General features: G+C 37.8%; 1 protein-coding gene across 1 annotated transcript in view; it reads left to right on the top strand.

Moving 5' to 3' along the window:
* Positions 1 to 22,190, top strand: part of Sphkap (SPHK1 interactor, AKAP domain containing) — a 92,435-nt gene extending 70,245 nt beyond the window's left edge. The window contains exons 7-11 of the mRNA XM_013020230.1: positions 9,972 to 10,145; positions 11,946 to 12,032; positions 14,498 to 14,550; positions 14,639 to 14,823; positions 22,047 to 22,190. Of these exons, the coding sequence (XP_012875684.1) occupies positions 9,972 to 10,145; positions 11,946 to 12,032; positions 14,498 to 14,550; positions 14,639 to 14,823; positions 22,047 to 22,190 (643 nt within the window). The remainder of the gene's footprint in view (positions 1 to 9,971; positions 10,146 to 11,945; positions 12,033 to 14,497; positions 14,551 to 14,638; positions 14,824 to 22,046) is intronic.
* Positions 22,191 to 22,984: the final 794 nt, after the last annotated feature.

The following is a 22,984-nucleotide window of genomic DNA, read 5'->3' as shown; positions in this document are numbered from 1 at the left end:
GAGGTTTCAGTTACATAAGTCAGGCTATGAGTACATTTCTTTTTGAACAGTATGGTTAGTAATATGTAGTTAATGTTGATCAAAACAGGAAAATGTAAACAAAAATTTAAACCATTGGCTTTCGACAGATAAATTTCAGAGACATGTGCCAATTGCTCATTATTTTCAGTCTGTAACTTTTAAATTTTTAATTCAGTATTTTAACTTAATAATAAATCAATAGATTTAATAATAAATAAAATTAAAATTTAATAATAAATAAATAAAATTAAACATTTAAGTACTGGAATTAACAAACTGAACTTGCTGACATCCAATTTCACTGTCTCTATTAAGTCCTGAATGCATTTCCACTTCTAGCAGGGAAGTAGAGAGAATCCATCTTTACAGGTGCCAATCGCCACCATTGATGGAATCATTGTAGGAATAGTCAGGGCATAGTCCAGGGAGACTTGAGAACTTCCTGCTTCAGAGACGAAACACATAAAAATGCACAAAGAAGCAAGCAAGCAAACTTAAAGGAAAAAAGAACAAACACACCACAAAGCCAAATCCAATGAGGTAGACTCAGCTGATCAAGAAGACAAGATTTTATATTTCAGTCATTGTTCAGTTATAAACAATATTCACCAAAGACCAGCCCAGTGAGTTGGGGGAGTTACAGTGTTTTTAAAGTGATCAAAGATGGAAAGAAACAAAAAGATGTCGAATGTGTAATTACTTACTGTTAGGTTTTTAAAAGAGGTAGCCGAGTAAGAACAGCAGCACGCACTTGGTATTCAGGTAAGGGGTAGGTTTATTCAGTAGACCTGCTGGGACCAGGCAAGGTTGGCACTCCACGTGGCTGGGAAAGGCCTAGGAAAGAGAGAGAGCAGAGAAAGAGAGAGAGGTAAGAGAGAGAAAAGAGCTTGAGAAGAGCTAGACAAGAGCAGAGAGAGCTAGAAAAGAGCAGTGAGAAAGCTAGAAAAGAGAAAGGAGCTGGGAAAGAGAAGAGAAGGAAAAGCTGAAAAGAGCATCTGGCCCTGTGCTAAGCCTTATCTAGGGTATGGGCAGAGAAGGGTGTGGCCACATCAAATTCAGATGTGACCTCAGTGGATGCAGATGTGACCTCTTCCAGGTGTTCCAGTTGCCGAGGTAACACGGGTACTAGGTGGAGACTTTGCTGCAAGGAGGGTGGAGTCTGCTCACCATCCAGGAGGGGACCTTACACTTACACATTCTAATAATACATACATTTAGCATCTTAAGGCAGTTGCCTTAGCTTGAAATACAAGCAAATGGAAAATACTGATCATGAACTCCAGTGCCTTACTTGAAGTCTGCTTGAACACAGAGATAATTACCCAGATACTGTCTTAGTCTAAGATGGTCACCAAGCTAGAAAATATTTGTGAATTAGCACAAGATTCACCATTGTAGTCAAAAATCAAATAGTGATTTTCATTAAGTTGAATAAATTACATTGCACGATTTTGAAGTAAATGGCACTGATATTTTGCTTGGACTATGTGTAATGTAGAGGAGCTCAGTTTTGTTTTGTTTTTTAATCTATGTGAATAAAGCCTCCAATTGACTTAGATTGTGCTCCTTGCAATGCTCTAAAACACATGATCTCAACTCAAAGATGTAAACATTCATTTTTTCCCCCAATGAAATAAAAAGTGTGTTGAAGTATTCACCTTAGAAATCAAAGAACTGGCTCTGTTTGCAAAATTTAGAGATTACATGTAGGATATATTTTTCTTTGTGGAGCAATAGAAAGAATTGTCACCCAGTAGGAACTGCATTAACAGAAGCTGAGTTCTGTCACATCGAGCCAATCTCTACTTCACTTATATGTGGAAGTAATGACAGTATCTTAAGAGAATTTTTAACTCAGTGACTCAGTCACGTTAAGGAATCAATACATGTTTATGGTTATCTTTAAGGTGTGTTGTTGTTGGAAGTTGAGCTATGTGGTAGTCTCTACTACAGAAAAATTTCTTTTTCCTGACTAACACCTGTCATGAGCAATGTGAGAATTTTATTAAGACAGGAGATTTTCCAGAATTTACCAAGAAGAAGATTAATCATAGAACTCAATTCTCCATAGAATAGTTCTACCCACTCACACAGAAGAACAAAGCAGGTGACTTAGGCATTCAGTTCTATTGGACATGGGGAGGTGTTGAAGACATTTTTAGGCAACCACCTGAAGGATATTCTCATAATTTTTAAATTTCATTAATATCTTGAAATAAAAATTACTTTCTAATACCTTGAAATAAAAATTACTTTCTTACCTTTTTATTTGATAAGATTAATGTTCAGATTTATCATGGAAGTCATTCCTAAATAAATATATATTGTACATTTGATAATTTAGGCCATCATATTTTTCAAGAGAGAATAATTATCCCCCCAATTATAGAGATTTTTAAGTAATTTAGGACAACCCTCTTCTTAATTCTGAGAAAATGGTACCCTAATACAGTATGTCCTTAACATAGGCCCCTCTCAGACTACTGAAGAACAAGCATTTAACTTTTCCAAGAGTTGAGTCTTCAAGGAGTAAACAACAAACTGAATCGTGAGCTTTCACACATCACACTTGCTGACATAGCCGATGCTTTAGAATCATATTTCAACTTGTGTATTAATTTATATTTTCTTCATAAAACATTTCTACAACAAACACTTGAGTGTCCCCTCTGTAATATCCACTCTCACTGAGGTTGCAAATACAGAAAAAAGTAGAGGGACTTGGTGCCTGGATCCAAGATGGGATTTACCAAAAACACATACGGAAAACTATTAGAAACTCTTTATTAGCTTTAATATAAATGGTTATCATAAATTTATTATTATGAAAGAAAAATTCTGGAGTGACATCATAGAGAAGTAGCTGGGAGGTGAGCAAGGTTTTGAGGTGGATGCTGTTATTTTAAAATACATGTATAGAGAAAGAAAGAGCTGCCTCTCCACCTTGGGAAGAGCTCAGGTTGACTTTCATTTCATCATTACAAGGTTCTAGCCTGAAAATTTCTCCTATCATAAATCCTAGAAACCTAGAATCTGAAATCTAGAAGTCCTGGGATAAATATAATCAACATCTTTTGTTGCTGAGCTGAAAGTAAGAGTAATAATTATAATAATAAAAATCTCCGAAGCAGAAAAAGGGTGAAAACAAAATGGTAAAGTAAATCTTACTCTATGCTCAACCCTGAGGCACTTACCCATTTTAGTAGCTACTAGTTTACCCCCTTAAGGATGGTAGAAATGGGGAGACTGTGGGATTACAAATGGTGAAGACAGGGAACTTGAAACAAATTTTTAGGTCCAAAAAAGGTCACGTTCATCCATGAGCTCAGGAAGACATTCACTAATCAGATGAAGGAGCTGAAGAATTCTCTCTCCTTGACTTAAAATGAATGACAGACCTACATGTTAAATGGAAAACTATAATATTCCTACAAGATAGGACAAAATTCAGGTGAATTTAGGAATGATGATAGCTTCTTAGATACATGACCAAAGGCATAATTTATGAAAGATGTACTCATAAGTTACATTTTTTGAAGCTCTGCAAAAGTCATCATCAGGAAGATGAGAAGCAAGCCAAAAACTAGAGCAAAAACGTATTTCTTTAAAATATATATACAATAAAGGACAATTATCCCAAACATAAAAAACTATTACATACCAACACAAAGAAAGGAATAACATGTCCTTAAATATCAACAGACAAACTGAATAGGCACTTTATGAAAGATACTTAGATGAACAAATAATCAGTATTAAAACATGCATAACATTATGTCATTAATAAATTGCAGATTTAAACAAGGAGCAACCACTAAAGATCCATTGAAGAAACCAAAACTCAAAACACAGACAACACCAAACATTAGTTTCATTCTTTTCTTAAAATTTTTGTCGGTCATGGGGCAAGAAGTCAAGGCCTGGGCTCTGTCCCTGAATTCTTTTGCTCAAGGCTAGTGCTCTACCACTCTGAGGCATAGCTCCACTTCTGGTTATTGAAGAGTTAATTGTAGATAAGAGTCTCACGGGGACTGTTCTGCCCAGATCTCAGATCTCAGCCTCCTGAGTAGCTAGGATTACAGGCATGAGCCACCAGTGCCCCACTTAGTTTTGTTCATGATTGCTGGGAATGCAAAATGGAGCAGCTACTTTGGAAGATAGTTTGGCAACTCCTAGTAAAATTAAACATATTTATCACGCTATCCAACAATCACGATCCTTAGTATTAGGCCAACTGAAGTAAAAAACAAAAAACAAAACCTGTGCTTAAATCTTTACAGCAGCTTTATTTCTGATTACAAAAACATGGAAGCAAGCAAGTTGTTTTTCAATAAGTGAGAAGAAAACATATTATGGTACACCCAAACAATGGGATATTGCTCAGTACTGAAAAGAAAAAGAGCTGTCAAGCCATTAAAAGAGCTAAATGAAGCTTAAAATATGCATTTGAAGAATAGCCCATCATAAGCTGGGCGCCAGTGGCTCACGCCTGTAATCCTAGCTACTCAGGAGGCTGAGATCTGAGGATCACGGTTCAAAGCCAGCCCAGGCAGGAAAGTCCATGAGACTCTTATCTCCAGTAAGCCACTAGAAACCCAGAAGTGGCGCTGTGACTCAAGCAGTAGAGCACTCGCCTTGAGCTGAAGAGCGCAGGGATAGCACCCAAGCCCAGAGTTCAAGCCCCACAACCGACCAAAAAAAAAAAAAAGAATAGTCCATCATAAAAGGCTACAAACTGAATGATCCCAACAATATGACATTTGTGACAAAGATAAAACAATAGAGACTATAAAAAGATCAATGGTACCAAAGGGTTATAAAGGTGGGATGAAGAGGCAGAGCTCCAAGGATTTGCAGGACAATTAAACTGTATAATCTCATGCAATGATTATGCACATCTATCATTGCTGTGGTTTGAGTGTGTCCCCTGAAAACTGGGTTGAAATTTCACTCCCCAGTGTAACAGCACTGGGGAGCTCTATCCAGAGGTTTTAGGTCCAAAGTCCTTAGTACTCTAATATAAGAGCACAAAACAGATTAAATTAGTGTGCATTTGTCAAAATACATGTAGAGCTCCGAGGCTGAATACAGCATGTTCTGGGGCACTGTATGGTAAGGATGTGTCAAAGTAGCTTCATTGAAAGTAGCAATGTATCAATCTATTGCCAGATGTTAAGCTAAAGGGATGAAGTGTATTTTGGGGAGAAAGATGGATATATAGTAACTCTATATGTTTTCCACTCAACTTTGCCATAAGTCTAAATCTAAAGCTTGCTATTTTTTTTCAAATGAAGGCTTTGAAAATTTTGAAAACAAGATAATGCTCAGAAAAACCCTGATGTATAATCTATAAAGATAAAACAAAAATTAGTGTTCATACAAGACCACTCATTAAAAGAAAAGAATACTGATGGAAACTTTAATCTATGGAGGAAAGAAATGCCACAAGTTGCAAGTAGTAGAAGCTAATATAAAACACCCACTTCATTTGTTCATTTGTTTTTTCAGTGCTGGGGATCATATCTTTTACATTTCCAGCCTCCTAACATTGCACAGGCTAAGCAAGCACTCTAACTACAAACCACACACCAGTCCTTTAAAAGACACTGCCTGTTTAAAATAGAAAAAAAAAGTTGTTTTATGACACATGGGGGAACATATATATATACATATATATATATATATGCACAAAAAGAATATTTTTATAAATGTTTTCCATTATATTGGAATCTGCAAAAGTAGGTAGGATTTTTTAAGTTAAAAGATAGTAGACTTTTTAAGTTAAAGATGAATTTCCTAATCCTGATTAAACTTTAAAAAGATAAAACTAAAAGTTGTGAGGGTAAGTAAACATTGGACATGGAATGCTAAAATTTGCTCAATTTTTTAGGAGAAGTGCAGAAATAGAAAAAGGAACCAAGAACAGATGGAACAAATATAAAATGACTATAAAGATAATATATTTAAGTAAAACCTTATATACTTCAATTTAAAGGCAGAACTTGTTAGATTGGAGATAAATGCAAAATCTTGGTATAACAGCTTATAAGAAATGTATTTCAAATATAAAAATACAAGTAGATCAAAAGTAAAAGCATGGAAAGGAACTCTGAAAAACAGCTGTGTTAATGTCAGTCTAAGTAGTCTTCAGGACAAAAAAATGCTATCAAGATAAATAAGGATATTTATTTTTAAAACTTTGTTGTTAAATGGGTCAACTCATCAAGAAAACATAGCAATTTTAAATGTGTAGCCATGTGATTAATATAGGCCCAAAGTATATAAAAATAAATCTAGAAAGGAAAACATACAAACACAAAATTATGATTGGAAATTTAAGCTTCTCTCAGTAACTGACAGAATCATACAAAGTGAATATAGGTATGCAAGACATGAGCAACCTTCACAATGACCCTGATCTAACACTTCATCCACAACAGCAAAATATTTATTTTTCAAGTGCACTTGAAACATTTTCCAAGATGCCCCTTATGGGTACAAACAAATATAAATGAATCTAAAATAATTGTAACCCTATAGAATATGTTTTTTGGGCACAATGAAATTAAATACTGAAAGTGAAATAATAAAATGAAGTCTGGAAAATCCTCCAAATTATTTAGAAATTATCTTTAGATAATTTAAATTTAATTTCTAAATTATATTTCTAAATTATAATTTAGAAATTACCTTTAAATTATCTACAACTGGTCAAAGATCGTCACATGGGAAATTAAAACAAATATTGAATGAAAATGACAATGTTGGTGAGCTAAAATTTTGCAGAAGGAAATGCATACATATTTTTAAATATTTAAATGTTTCTGTGAAAAGAAGATGCTCTACCTACAGCAGCTCCCCCAAAATAAGCAAACTAAACCCAAAGTAATACAAAGAAGGAAATAATAACAGTGAGAGCAGAAGTCAATAATTATAATTATAAAAGACAGAATACAGAAACCAAGTATTTTCATACAAGATGGATGAATATGTACTATTTATGCATTACAAATTGAAGCAAAATGAAATTCCATTTCTGTTCCTTCTCATTTCAAAGAACTGAGAAAGAAACTAAATATCGTGTGACATTAAAAAGTGGACTTTGACTTTAGCTGTATATTTACTTTTATTGTTACCTACCACTGCCAAGTGAATTCTGTCTCCCACAGAGTAATGATTTAAAATTACTTCTTAAAATAAACATACTTGGGCTGTATAAAGTAAATCGACGTAAGGAAATCTCGGTGCTATTCTGGTACAGGTGAAGCACAGGCATGTATGAGTGAGGAAAAGAGTTTGGTCAGATATGGAATTAGGGCTTGGTAATCTTCTAGATTCCTGCCAGCTCAGGTTTTGTGACTGGATTTCAGTGGCATGAAACTCTTTAAAGCCCAGAATAGAAACCCTGATCAGAAGCAGAGCCATCTGCACACATCTGCAGAACACATCTGAGCATTATTCCAAAATATATGGGCATAGCTAAACATTTCTCCCAAAAGAAAATGAAAACTAGTATTTTGGAATTTCTAGTGATGTACCATGGGTCATGAGTTTTACTGTAAGTAGAGCATGACATTGAAGTAAAATAAAGTTTACTAGCAGACTTATTTTTTATCCTGGACCTTGTTATATGTCAGTCACTGGGATTTAATTCCTTTTGTAGCAAGAACTGCTCAAAAATGAATTTTGCTGATAATAGGAGGCCCTAAGCTGCTAAGGAATTGACCCAGGCAATTATTCTTAAGTAGGCAAACAAGTTTGTGTCAAAGCCTTCTCCTTTACCCTTGTACTTGGTTCATTAACACTTTATATGCAGTGTGTTGTTCCCATCTGGCATTAGTGAAGGACAATTTCATTTGAATTTAAATAGACACCATCTTCTCTGCACCCATTGTTCCTCAACATTTTAGGAAGGGAAATCTAGTTTATTAAGTAGCAAAGCACACTAAAGCCAGCCACACCTCAATAGCATGGCTATCCAGATTATTTCTGAAGGAATGCTGAATGCAAAAAAAAATCTGATTTTAAATATCATTAAATATCAAAATTTACCTATCAATAAGGAGACTTAATTTTTAATCATATCCCACAGAGCACATATTTGGAACTCTACTCTCTATGCTATAACTTTTTAAAAAATGTTTAAAGTATGACTAATTAATCTCAGACAGAGGACAACAAAGTTAATTCTAAGGTTGAGAAAAATAACCTCTCTGCCAGCCAATATGCTTACTTTAAGTGAAAGAAGAGAAGCATCTCCAGTTATATTCACAGACAACTCTGAGATGGAGAATTATGGGTAAATAAGTTGTAAAGGACCTAAGATTGACCAACAATATATATTTTGGAACACTAATTAATCAGCAATGTAAGGAAAGTTTAGAAAGAAGAGATGTCCCTTGTTTAAGCAAGGAGCAACTACGTAATGCCTCAAACATGAAAACTCAAAGTCTAAAGTTTGATCCCAACTCTCATTGCAGCCTTAGCAATTCTCTTTCTCTATGATACATAAGGCATCGGATGTCAATTCTTCTCAAAGGTTGTTAAATAAAGCCTTTTACCTCGCATCTATAGAAAAATCTGAGATTCTTTCTGAATCTAAATTCCTAATAATTTAGAAGGACTGAAACTGATCATTTTAATCATGATAATTTTATTAAGATAATTTTAAAACATAGATATGTTTGAATACATAGTAAAACTAAAAATTCATAATAATTGAAGAGACAAGGAGAAATCAAAAGACTGAAAGGCTGATTTTAAAGATACTCATGTCAGTGAGATTAAGAAACACAGGAAGAACACGAGAAGGTAACCAGAATTCAACTGACATGTACTGATTCAAAAATGTGACCAGGGTAGATTGTAGAAGTTCAGAAGACTGGCTGAAAAAGGAACTCCAGGACCCAAAGGAAGGTTCTTGACAAAGATCTAGATTCAGACACTGTTTATGTAGCTAAGAGTAAATGAGATACTGTGAGGATAGACAAAAAAGTGAACAGTGCATCCTTCAGAACTGGCCTGGCACATGTGGTTCAAGCCTATAATTGCAGTTACTCAGGAAGCTGAGATCTGAGGATCACAGTTCATAGCCAGCCCTGGCAAGAAAGTCCATAAGACTTATTTCCAACTAACTAGCAAAAAAGTCGGAAGTAGAGCTGTGGCTCAACTGGTAGAGCACTTGCCTTGAGCAAAACAGCTCAGGGACTGAGCCCTGAGTTCAAGTCCCAGGACCAGTTAAACACTCACAAAAAAGAAATATCCATAATGATACTCAAAAGAGATGGCAGGCAAGTACTGCTAGTGAGGCGAAAGTCATAAAAGGCCCCAAAGGAGGAATCTCAAAGACAAAACCCTGTCAGATTAAGGGCTAAATGTTCTGGAGAACTACTTGACCAAACAAGGCATAAAGTCACACAAATAGCACTGACATAGTTTCGGGGGGGGGGGGTGACATGTGGCAGATGACAGGAAGTGCAAACACATTTAGAAGAATTTGTTGGAAAGTGACTTGGGAAAGCCCAAGAACCGGAGTAGGTATGTTTCCCCAGTATGGTGCACATACCACTTGCATAAGAATCATGCAAATCCGGGCCTCGCTCCAGATCCAATGAATCATTAATCACTGGACAGAATGTTTTGTGTAATCTCTATATTAAATACCATCCTCCCACAACATTTCTTGTGTATTTGGGCCAAAGTGTCCCAACTTTGAGGGTAGGGGGTGGTACTAGAGGAAGTGAGTGGGAAGAGATCAATTGAAGAGATGGAGAGTAATCTTGGGAAGGAAGAATGGGAGCTGGGCACCAAAGAGAAGAACAATCTACAGAGGGACATCACGTGTGCCCCACCATATCCTGTACACTGTAGCAGAGACCCAACCTCAACAGTACCCACGATAGTCTCTCAAATGTCTGTGTTGTGCTGCTTCTCTTGATATCTCTCTACAGTGACAACCTTGAAGACGTACAGGAAGTCTCAACAGAAGCCAAGGGCCCTGATGAGTTCCCCAGCCCTCCCAGCAGCAGTGAGGAGAGTACAGGCAGCTGGTCTCAGCTAGCCAATGAGGAGGAGAACCAAGATGACACAAGTAGCTTTCTGCAGCTCAGCGAGAGATCCTTGAGGTACCTACTTTTCCTTCCCTAAGCGATTGGTCACAAGAAAGCTTCTGAAAATGCGTTTGATGTTTCTAATAGAGAGAGAGAGAGAGAGAGAGAAAGCAAAACAGGAAAACTTCTAAGGTCTCTCCTTGGTCAAAAGTTGTGCTAAAACTAAGTAGCCAGCTGTGACTTTGATTACCTTGGCCAGCGTTAAGAGTTAACTCTCTCCCCCTCCCTGAAAGCCCCTCGTAGTGCATTCAGTGATAAGAACTGTGATGTTTTAATGAAGATTGCTGCTGCACATGGTGTGTTTGAACTTTCTTTCTGGTTCATTTGTATTTCAGATGCAACACAGGCTGGGTTTACACGAGGCAAGTGTTTCCACGCTGTGTTGTGTTGTTTGGCTTGACTGTTTTTCCTCCTAATATCCCCTGCCCTCTGTGTTGTTTCTGGGAAAACTAGAGATGAATTTAGGAAAAGATAAGTCTTGGAAGGACTTGAGAAAAATCAGGAGACGTGAATGAACTAAAAACTATTCCTCTGTAAGAAAGAACTTTCTTTGTTTCTTACTCGACACTTGACCAAACCCAAAGACTTTCCAAAGAGGCTGTTTGGAAAATGGGTTTCTCCAGATATATGTTGAGTTCTTTCAAAGTTTTATTCCTGGCAAATTCAGACTCTTTAGACCTGCGAAGACCTCACCATGTTAAATCATCTCCCTAAAATTTCAAAAATCACAGGGAAGAGACAAAAGAACTAAGAGAACTCAAATCTTTGGAACCGTGGAAGTTTGTTGTTTAATCATTTCCAGTGGAATCTGAGTCATCAAGTTTCCATCTGTGACTCGATTGGGTTACCCACCTGAAAGTTCAGATGAGAATTTAAAATAGAGGGATTTGGTTACTCCTGGTATTTATGAAGAACTTTGTCCCAACACATGACAAACTAAGGAGTCACACTTTCAAAACCTTGCTTAGAAGAGATATGGTAGGGTATAGAGGAGGTGTGAGTTTGGCAAACAAATTGGATACATTCAGTTTCACAAGTACAGGCAGAGCCTAAAAATTGGCTCAACTTTAGTAGTGACTAAAGTTCCAGGCTTACAACCAGACCATATGATCAGTTGCACAACCTACAAAAATGATGCAATATGCAATTCTCTTTCTCTATGATACATAAGGCATCGGGTGTCACTTCTTCTCAAAGGTTGTTAAATAAAGGAGCCATTAAACTTTGATACTACCTATTTTTACTTGCAAATCCTGTTGTCCTATAAGAAAACAGCAAGTCAAGGTTATATCCTATGAAATCCTTTGTAAGGCCCTTGAAAAATCTCTAGAAAGACAAAGGGACCCCTAGTTTCTATCCAAGTCCAAAAAGCAGGCAGATGAGCATTCTGGAATCTTCCCGAGTCAACCTTTCTGTGGCACCTTCCTCTTGATTGTCCTATCCAGTAGAAGGAAATCTCTCAATAAAGAATGAATAGCTCCTCGCTAAGTAGAATGAGGAATAGAAGAGAAATGTTCATCATTACTCACTTGATAGGATCCCACATGATACAACCTCATTTCAGAAGTTGTGGTACTTCTGAAATTATAACAATTATTATTATTGACATGAGATTAATAATTACTATTATTGTTAGTATTAGCTTGAGCCTATTAGGCTTTTGCCCTGTGTTTTCTCCTAATTTGATCCAGTACCAATGCAGAAATCCGTGATGCAATGTACTCCCCAGGAACAAAGGAAGGATCTTGATAATGATGCCACCATGCATACAAGGGGTGGAGACGGGCATTAATATGTAAACTTTTGCTTTGTCAGCAATGGCAACAGTAGTGCCACTAGCAGTCTTGGCATTATGGACCTGGACATTTATCAGGAAAGCATACCAGCTTCTCCCATGATTAAGTAAGTAGCCATCAGATGCAGTGATTGTGAGACCACTACTCAACTCCATCAGCAATCCATTGTAATCACTCAGATTGTGCCCAACCACTGATCCATTGTGTCTGTGCAGCTGTGGTTCCATATCACTGGAGCAAGGATTCAGACTTAGAATGGGCCCTCCCTAACACCACTGGCTTTCCTGGATTTGAATCCATTCTCCTGAAATAATTATTTTGGCTAAAGCTCATCAGTATAATGAGAAACGTTATGACCTTTTACCTACTGGGACATATAGAAATTCCATTTCAGTTGTACTATGTCAACCAAGGTGAATCATTCAACAGTCTTCACTCTAGACTGCTGTCACTTCAAACAGATCAAATGTGGGTGGCTCTTCCTTTGCTTGTGGACACGGGTTTATCACTACTAAGTGTGTCTAAAACTAAATGAGTGCTATGATGAAACAGTCTCATTCCCACTCAGTGACTCTGCTCCCCACAATATAGAGACTTCAAATATCCATAGGAAACAATGTACTTAGAACAGCATAATATGCACTGCATAAAATATACCATAGAAAATTGGAAGGGTTACACAAAATCAAGACTACATCTGGGATTTGTAATACTCTGGAAATCTAAGTGAATTGAAACTTTTTTTGGTGGTGGGGGGTCTTGAACTCTGGGCCTGGATGCTATCCCTCAGCTCTTCAGCTCAAGGCTAGTGCTCTACCACTTGAGCCACAGTGCCACTTCCAGTTTAGTGGTGGTCTATTGGAGATAAGAGTCTCACGGACTTTCCTGCTCAGGCTGGCTTTGAACCTCAATCCTCAGATCTCAGCCTTCTGAGTAGCTAGGATTACAGGCATGAGCCACTGGCGCCCAGCTGAAACTATTTTTGACCATAAGGACTTAGATTATTATTTGAAGATTTCTAAAATTTTTGGGAAAAAAAACAGACCAACAAGAATAAGATTGCAACTTCCTTTTGAAATATTTCTATGAAAGCAGTTTTATTTAGCCATTTAATTCAATGAATTCTTCAATGATCAGAGATTCTAACTAACCATGCTTAGTTGCTTCCCTGAATAGCTACTTTTTCCATCTTCCCTTAGGACAAAGCCAAGATCAGCATCTCCCACACCCAGCACTGCAGAGTTCTAGAATAACAGGAAGTAAATCTATTAAATGTGAGATCAAGCAGAAATCTAGATCCTTAAGAAATGAGTGTTTCTGCAAGTACAGTAACAGAATGAACAATAGAATGGCTGTATTCTTTCTCTCAATATCAGTTAAATTCATCATCATCAGTGGAATCCATTGATTCAGTAGAATTTATCAGTCACATAGTGGTAGCAACAGAGAATATATGGTAATTCTCTCATGCCATCAAAAGACACATTTTACAAGCCTAATCCTAAGTTTCTACAAGTTAAAAAATATATAGGAATTTCATGGGCTCACCCACATGATCACTTCCTGTCATCTTTTTTATTTTTGTCCATTGTGGGGCTTGAACTCTGGGCCTGAGCACTGTCCCTCAGCTCTTCAGCTCAAGGTGAGCACTCTACCACTTGAGCCACAGCACCACTTTTGGTTTTCTGGTGGTTTATTGGAGATAAGAGTCTCCAGAACTTTCCTGCCCAGGCTGGCTTTGAACTTCAATCCTCAGATCTCAGCCTCCTGAGTAGCTAGGATTACAGGTGTGAGCCACTGGCACCCAGCTTCCTGTCATCTTTTGTAACATAACCCCTCATTTTTAAAGCATCACCGAGTCTTCTCACTAGGTATCAGGCCCTATGATAAGCAAAGACCCTTTGAAAATACCTCCAGTGTCAAACACTACCATTGCTAATGAGATAGTCACAACCTCATTTTAAAACACTTCTGGCCTACCATTCTTCTCCATAAGAAAAGAATAGAAAGGAAAAATGTCAGTTCATTGAAATATTTTGCTGTAAAATTTAATATCTTAACTTATCTCAGTCTAAAGGCTGATATTTTTCTATTTGGAAAAGAAAATATATTACTCTCACAACGCAGAAAAAAATTCCATTATGACAATATGGAAACATATGATTCATTAAAAGACAAGTAAGGTACATGAGAAGGATCTCATTACCCAAGTTATCTCATTATCCCCAAGTCAGATCTAGTTATCCGAAATCTTGTCTGAAAGGTACAACCTTGTAAGGTTTCTGGAAGGAAGGTAGAAAAGAAGAGAAAGATGCATCTGAGTTTCCCATACCAATCCTCATATAAATTGAGGTTATCTGGAACTTCCCTTTGGTGAACAGGAATATTTATTTATTGAAGACCCAGTAGCCATATGTAACATCCACATTATTCTTTATTAGCCGTACTTTGCTCCATGAGAACTGAATCTAGAATGAATTCCAGAAGATTTTAGACCCATCATCTCATCTTCTATTTGCGGTTTATTCTTCCTAACCATTCCCAACCATATTCTGTTGTTTTCTCCCAAAGCGAATTAGTAGAAGAAAAGGAGATTCCTAAAGGCCAGTCAGACAGCATAAAGGGTAAGCCACCTTCCCACATAATCTTAACCTCCCATTGCTTGAGGTCCCCTTTGGAAAGCAGAGTAAGGCTGTGGTTGTGTCTGCCCAGAACACGCCTTGGGACTGCCAGGGAGGACAGCCAGCCACCAGAGGAGCCTGCTGGTGATCAACTTTGACCTGGAGCCCGAGTGTCCTGACGCTGAGCTTCGTGCCACTCTGCAGTGGATAGCTGCCTCCGAACTGGGAATCCCCACCATCTACTTTAAGAAATCTCAGGAAAGCAGAATTGAAAAGGTACCATGTCCCATGCTTGAGAAGGATAGCCATGAAGTTTGATGGTTTTTACCCATGTTGTAAATTCAGTAACTGCCCACTTCATCCATGTACATTTAAAATGTTTGACCTGGACTTTTCTTTTAGTATTATTATCATTTTTAATTATGTAGTTGTACAAAGCATTTCAATTCCACAAATGAAGTCATGAGTACAATGTATCTTGATCCATGTCACCCTTTCCGTGATTCTCCTCCCTCATTCCCCAGCCCATCCCTCAGGTTGTGTAGTTCAATTGGTCTTTTAGTTCAATTGATCTTGACATTTCTTGACCTAAAAATAGTGTCAGGAACCCCAAAATCTTCCACTATGAATACAGTCATGATCACTGATTCTTTGATCTTCAGTTTGTTTCAACCAGTTGATGATGATGAGTAATGTAAATTGAGAAGATGGTAACGTTTTCAAGGTTATTTTGAAAGTCAACTTGTTATTTTTTTTATAACCTTGCTCTAAGACCAGACTCTTGGTAACAAACATTTGAAACAAATGTAGGCAAAAATGAGCTGAGAGCAACAGAAATTAAGTTGAAGCCACACTATTTAATATAGGCAGTATCTTTCTCATTATCATTCTCTACCTTACAGATACACAATACTGAATAACAGATCTTTACCCATCATCAAAATTAATCACAATGATCAACCTGCTTTTACATCTCTAACATCTACCATTAACAGTGGTAACCACTAAAATTAATGAGTGAAACATTGGACAGTGTGTTCAGATTCAAGTTCCCATAATTTGAAATTATTCTACTCCTAAATTATTAAACTAACAATTATGTTTTATATTAGTTTCCTATTGCTGTTTAGCAAACTGATGCAAATTTTTCAGCTTTGAACCACACTAGCTCTGCAGTTCAGAAGTTGGAATGAGTCTGACTCTAATTTCTGGTCATATGTTAGTAGACAGAAATCTAGTCAATCTTGTCAGATTCTTTTCAGAAAAGTTCCATACAAGAATAAGTGTCCAAGCTCATTTAGGATGGTTGTCCTCACTCAACTCTTTGCAGCTGTGGGACTGAGATTACCATTTCCTTGCTCTCTGTTAGTAGAGTCACGCTTAGCTCCTGGAAGCAGCCCTTGTTCCTGGTCACATGACTTCTTCCTGTTCACATGTCAGTGTTCCTGGTCACCTGTCTCCTTCCTGGTAACATGACTCCTTCCTGTTCCGATGCTGTCAACTTCTGTGTGCTGTCTACTACTACTAGGTTTTTGACAGGCTTATGTGATTAGATTATGCTACCCTGACAATCATCCTCTTGATTATTTCAAATTTAATGCTGGCATCTCTTTTGCTTTGTAAGACAGCATCTTAAGGACTCACTATCTCACAGGATTCATAGCCCCGGGGATGGGAGAGATGTTAAGAACTATTTTAAAAGCCTCCCCACCCCATCCACATGTACTTTCTTAGGTCTTATTCTCACCAGAAGCTTCTAGTTACCTATCATACTAGTTTCCTTACAGCCCCATGAGAAGAGCAAAATGGTACGGTTTTCCCTTTTGTACTAACGAATGAATCAGGCCTCAAAGAGGGTGATACATGAAGGATTCCTCTGGTAGTCACAGCTGGAGCCTAGTCTCCAGGCCCTGCCAAACACTTCTCAGTAGTCCTTTACTAAAAAGTACCTTCTCTGTCAAATGTCCTTAGGGTTAAAATCTCGATATTTTAAATGTGAAATGACAACCTAATTATCAGCGCCAAAATCAAGTCATGTGAAATGACATGAGTATTACTATTTGCCCAACATACATGGCAATCAGAATAGCTTCCCATTTGGAATGATTAGTGGATCTCATTCAATTTCCTATGCCCTGTCCCACTTCAAACTCTCCTTTCAAACAATGGTTTATACTTCTTTTCTGGCCCAGATCTATCCACTATTCTTCCCTGTGAAATTTAGGTATCTGTCTCATTTGTCCTGAATTTGTATGAAGCTGCTGTGTGGGTCGATATCTTCCTCCAATCTGCCACACAGAGTCCCAGGGTGAATGGAAGAATAGAAGAACATAATCACATTTGATCTTTCCTTGTACTGTACACTAAGCCATAGGGAGGAGAACAGGAGCATGCTCAGGAGAGTGTTTGGGTCAATAGAAAAAGGAAAATTCAGTTAATTTCCAAATCTAGTCTTTCCATGAATATAAGGATGATGCAATGCATTTTAATTGGCATACTTACTTGTGGAACAGATTTTAATTCAATGTACCTTTTTGAACAAACCATCATTTCATGGTCCTATACATCTAGGAAAGATCCAGTCCAGTGGGTATAAATGTAAAGGAATGCTTTGCTAATGCCAAGATTATGCAAATCATACCCTGGCAAGACCTTTGTTTATCTCTACCTGGTTTTCAGTTCTAAAGGGCATTGCTTTCATTTCTTATAACTATGTTTCTCAGGGAATAAATGTCATGATTATTATCAAGAAAAACACTAAGTGATCTTTCATTCAATTCAAAATAATGCAGTTTTAGCTACTAAAACTCCTTTTTTTTTTTTTTTTGTCACTCATGAGGCTCAAACACAGGGCCTAGGTTCTGTGTCTTGTGCTCAAGCCACAGTGCCACCTCTAGTTTTCTGGTGATTATTGAGAGAAGAGTCTCATGGACTTTCCTGCCTGAGCTGGCATCCAACCATGATCCTCCAACTTCAGCCTTCTGAGTCACTAAGATTACTTGTGCCCAGCTAAAACTCTATTTTAAGTCAATTAGGACTCTCTTAGAAATGAGTACCGCGGGCTGGGAAGATGGCTCAGTGGTAGAGCGCGTGCCTTGCATGCCTGAGGCCCTGGGTTCCATTCCTCAGCACCACATAAGCAAAAAGAAAAAAGCCAGAAGTGGCGCTGTGGCTCAAGTGGTAGAGCTCTAGCCTTGAGCTGAAGAGCTGAGGGGCAGCACCCAGGCCCAGAGTTAAGGCCCCACAACTGGACCCAAAAAAAAAAAAAAGGAAATGAATACCGCGTTTTATTTTTGTGGCTGAGTTTGTTTATTAAAGAAAACTCTTGAGTGACATTTGACATTATTTCATCAACAGTGATTTTTGAGGCCTGATTCTGTTCAGTGTTTAATTAGATGATTAATTAAGCAACCATCTTCAGAGAGGTGAAAGAGAGAGAAAGGATAGGTTATGTAACAGCAGCAGCATCTCAGTAGCTCCATATCTGCTTAGAGAAGGTTTGGTGAAACCCTAAATACAGACTAAGTCATGCCCCATTGTCTCTGAAGTTATTGAACCACCTCCACAGATGAACATTTTAAGTCCTTATTTGTGTGAAGCCTGATCTCGTTTTGTTTTGGTTTTTGGATATTCATTTAGATTAACATGGTTCCCTCTCTAGTGTGTTCTCATTTTTCTAACCTTCCTACCTTGTGGAAAAACCAGGAAAATATATGTTAAAGGGAAAGAGGATGGCATGAATGAATACTAAAGCAGTCATCTTTCCCATTACTGCATATAAATGTGACCTTGGAGTTGGAAGACATTTAAGACATCTTAGAGTGAATTCCAGCCTTAGTTCAACCCAAAGGCAAATCACAAATATTCTGGGTGCCCAAATATCCTGTAGTCATACAAGATTCCTTCAGTTTAAAATTTTTCTTTTCATAGTGTTGCCAAGGGGGAGGGTTTGCATTTTACCTAGTTATTAAAAGAATAAGTGCCTTTGAAAGTCAACTATTCAAGCCATTCATCAAAGGTAAATTGTGAATATGACCATAATATAACCGTGTACTCATAATTGTACATGTTGAATTGAAACCCCTTTGTACAACTCCCTAAATATAACTTACAAAGGAAAACAAATAAAAATGTTCATAGAGTTGAATGTGCTGGTCACTTTTTCTAAGCTCTGAAAACACATTTAAAAAAGAGATAAAACTTTCCTATGCTGTTGGAGTTTATATTCTTATTCATAGAGAACTGAAGACAGGACGAACATAAAACCAAGAGATACACAGTTTTTAAATACCAACTTTGGGACTGGAGGGGGGAGTTTATTCTATTTCTGTTTTTTCAAATCACGCCTACAAATCACATGGGTACAAAATAGAATTCCTTGTAATATTTATCCACAATTCAGATTCCCAGCCTAAGTCTTATTTCATGGGAATTCTATCACTTGATAATGTAAGACCGTTTATAAATTTCATTTGTAGCAACCTTAACGCTAATTAAATTTAATTCAGTTAATTCAGGACCAAAAAAAAAAGCCATAAGCATATTTGATTTAGAAAGAAGAAGAAAGCAGGAAAAGAAAACCCAGCAGCGCATTGTCCTGGATTTTGGATCACGTGGTCTTTCCTCTCCCCATCCTTTTCTTCTATGTAAATTCAGTGAGGTTATCAGATAACTGACATCCTAACTAATCTGGTGGCTTGGTGATCTTTAAGCTGGCATTGAGAATTATTTCCTTTTCTCAGAAACAGTATGCAGAAAGGAAGGTGCAGAGAACAGGAAGATCTCTATACTTACCTTCCTCAGGAAGTGAAGGTCAGAAGAGGATAGCCTCTAATTTCTTCCATTCAACTGGCAAAGCCATGGAAGAAAAATGAGAGAAGATACTGATGCTATGACTGTTGGCTGTTCTATCACAAGATGACAGATTCTTAATATTTGCCTAAGAAATACCAACTGTTGTCTACAGAAAAACGAACCTAATTATTATTGAGTGTGAAGTGACAAGTGAGGGGACTTTCATTTTTACTCTTTAATACAGTGGAAAGAAAGCAAAGCCTGTACCCAAATAGTAAACCTGATTACAAAATACCAACACACGAGCAGGGACAGACATGGAGCGCTCTGTGAGCAGCTGCTGATCTGAATGTGTTTATCATAAGGTTGTACTCATGAGTTGGAAATGCTCTTTTCTGACTTCTTCCCAACCTTATTTCATTCTTACCTGATTTTTTTAAATGAAGAGAGCATGAGACCTTCCTGTATGTCAGCTCTGTAGACATTTCAAGGTCTTAGTGTCTGAGTTTAAGGCATCTCAGATTCAGAGCATGCTATATTTAGTGGTGCCTGGTCGGTTTCAAAGCGGCTCCACTGGGATGTCAGTCTAGACTTAGAAGTCATGAGACATTCTAGCCCGTGGCCATTCCACAAACTCCTGACAGAATGGCCTTGCTGTGGGGCTGCTTCCCTCCTGTTGGATGTGTCATTAGTGTCTGTCATCATCACCACTTAGAGTTCTCCTTCACAAGCCCCAAATACATGGCAAACGAGCTACGGTTTGACTTCTAGAAGGCAAGGAGCCTTCTGGGAAACGTGAAGCCGCAAATATTGGCATAATGCTCCAGAGCCTCGATTCTTCCTCCCCTTAGCAATGGCTCGATGGTAAGCAATGGGATGTGGAGGTCCAGTGAGCCAGAGTTTACAGTAGCTCTCTGCATCAGCTTCACCGTCATGGGACATGTGGGAGAGGACACGCTCTCAAGGGATGACTTGTGACCAAAGGTCACAGGGGACCCTTCCTACTGAGGAAAAAAAAAATCAATGGTCCACAAGTTCCTCTCCGAGACCTCAGGCACGAGGTCAGGCCAGCTGCACCAGTGACCTCTCTTCCCTCCCTGGATTTCCAGCAGGAGCTGAGAGATGGATTAATAAATTCATACAGGTAGGAAACTAAAAAAGATGGTGCAGGGTCCTGGGAAACAGGTGTTTTGTCTGAAATTCTAATGCAGGTTGATAGAACCAAATGGATTCCTTTCCAGTTTTTGTTGCAGTGAGCAGTGGGACAAGATCTTGTTTATCTAACCTCTGTGCTACGCATGCCCATTCTCAGTCACCATGCATTAGGAATGGAGCTCCATGTCTAGTTCCCATTGTGTTCCCTGCACAGTATCCATCAGCTCTGTTCAGCTATTTGTTTGGGTCATGGAGAGAAAAGAATATTGGGTTTTATTTCAAAATAACTTATTATACAAATGTAGAGAAAGAGAAGAGTTGCTTATAAAACCATACCAATGTCTCTTTTTTAAAAAAAATTCTATTCTAAAATTACCCACTCACTAATATTCTCCTGCCCTCCTTCCCTGCAGGGTCTGATAAAATACAGATTTCAATAATTTCCTCTGCTCAGCTTTTTATTAGATCTAGGACCTCAAAACATTTTCCTGGAGGGTTTTATCAGCAGAAAGTTATTGAATCTCATAGGTTTGTAAGTTGACTTTTAAATTCTACATCTATAAATTCAGTACCTACAGCTGAAGAGTAAATATTTCATGGAGGTTTTTACTCATGGACACTAGATTTCCAACAATCTTGAGAACTTTGAACATGTTTGATTCATATTTAGGTGTCCATCCCTTCCATCATTCAACAAATATTCTTTGAAGACTTCCTCCCTTTAGGTATGAGATACAAAAAGATATCTAAGATTCCATCCATCCCCTGGTAGACTTATGCTTATAGTAGAAGGACCATCCATCTTTCATCTTTCTTCATGTCAATAACATCCTAAACTTCTTTCAGACAGCATTTGTGTTTCCATGTGTTAAAACTTAAGTATTTCAGAAACTCGGTGTGGTGTCACACTCCTGTAATCCCAGATACTTAAAAGGTGAAGATTGGAGCATCCCAGCTTGAGACAGCCTGAGCAAAAAGTTCATACAATCCTTTCTGGAAAGCAAAATAATTTTATTTTCCAGTCTAGAAAATTGCTTCAGTTTGTCTATACAAATTCAAAGCATGCAAGTGTCATAAAGCACTGATTGAGAGATAAGAGAGTTTGAAAAAGGTGGGGTTTTTTTTGTAATCTTATAAATAGTTAGTGCCATCGCCATTAGGAGAATAATTACTGACTACAAAACCACAATGAAACTAGGTCAATTTCATAGAGAATCCCTAATTTTTATGTAATAAAGAAAAACAGACTTTAGGAAACATTAAATGCCTAAAAGATTGACTTTAAAAAAGAAAAAGAAGAATTAACCTCATTCCATGTAGTTCTCCTGCTGTTAATGGAATTGCCAAGTAGAAAATTCTAATTCAGTTGAAGGAACTTTCCTAAAAAGACAACAGACTGCTGTGGAAAATCATCTTCCAAGTTGAAGGATACTCAGACATAGGCCAGAAAACCACTGGCTCTGGAAGGGTGCTAAATCGGATGCATTGATGACTCTGTGCTGAGTGAGTCCTAACTCTTCCCCTCTCTTTTTCTTTCTGTCATCCTTAAGTTTCTAGATGTCGTCAGACTGGTTCACCAGAAGTCCTGGAAGGTGGGAGATATCTTCCATGCAGTGGTCCAGTACTGCAAGATGCATGAGGAGCAGAAGGAAGGAGCCCCAAGTCTGTTTGATTGGCTGCTGGAACTGGGATAAGACAGAGCTGCCTTGTGGACTATTTCCTTTCTTTAGCCCAGCTTAGATTACAGTGGTGTGCTCGAAATGTGCCCAACTTTCTCAAAACATCGCGTCACATTAACCATACTTATAAGAGAAGACCTATACGCCAATTCCATGCACCCTGAGCAAATCTGAGGGTTTGATCAAACTACAGATCTGTACACATCAACAAAACCCTTGAGTAGGTCCCAAGAGCTTGTATTCGAATGGCTACAAAGGAAAACATTGCATTCCACAAACTCCAGAAAGACTGGACTCACATACATATCAAAAGACATGTCATGTCTCCAGTGATATCAATCGACTGAAAACAAACCCATTGGTCAAAGTAACTTTATAACCTCTGTGGTAATTGTCCTTGTTCCTTTCTGAGCAGATAAAAGGGGGCTTTCAGCCCAGAGAAACATTTAAGATATTGGTGAGAAACTTCTAGAACTTCATACAAAACTTTCCACTTTCTGGTCCATATTAGTGAATATTTACAGGCTTACAACTGAATATTAGTTTCCTTTATTGGGATGTTCGGTTTATTCACTGAAACCCATTAATAAATCTTCCCCTTCGTCTCAACCCATCTCTGGGCTCCTTGATTACCAGAGAATGAATGGCTTAAGACTAGAGGAAAGGAATATGGAAAGTCTTTGTTCTCATTACAACATGATGAGTGAAATTATTAGAGAATTCTTACCCTAAGGGAAAAGCTTTCTTAACTGGGAGAGAAGGGAGAGGACTTAGCTTTTGGGGATAAAATCTACTTATATATTGAATTA

Source organism: Dipodomys ordii, unplaced genomic scaffold (genome assembly GCF_000151885.1).
Source record: "Dipodomys ordii isolate 6190 unplaced genomic scaffold, Dord_2.0 Scaffold1, whole genome shotgun sequence".
Lineage (NCBI taxonomy): Eukaryota > Metazoa > Chordata > Mammalia > Rodentia > Heteromyidae > Dipodomys > Dipodomys ordii.
Note: the sequence above shows the minus strand (reverse complement) of the source record. Positions and strands in the feature narration are given on the sequence as shown.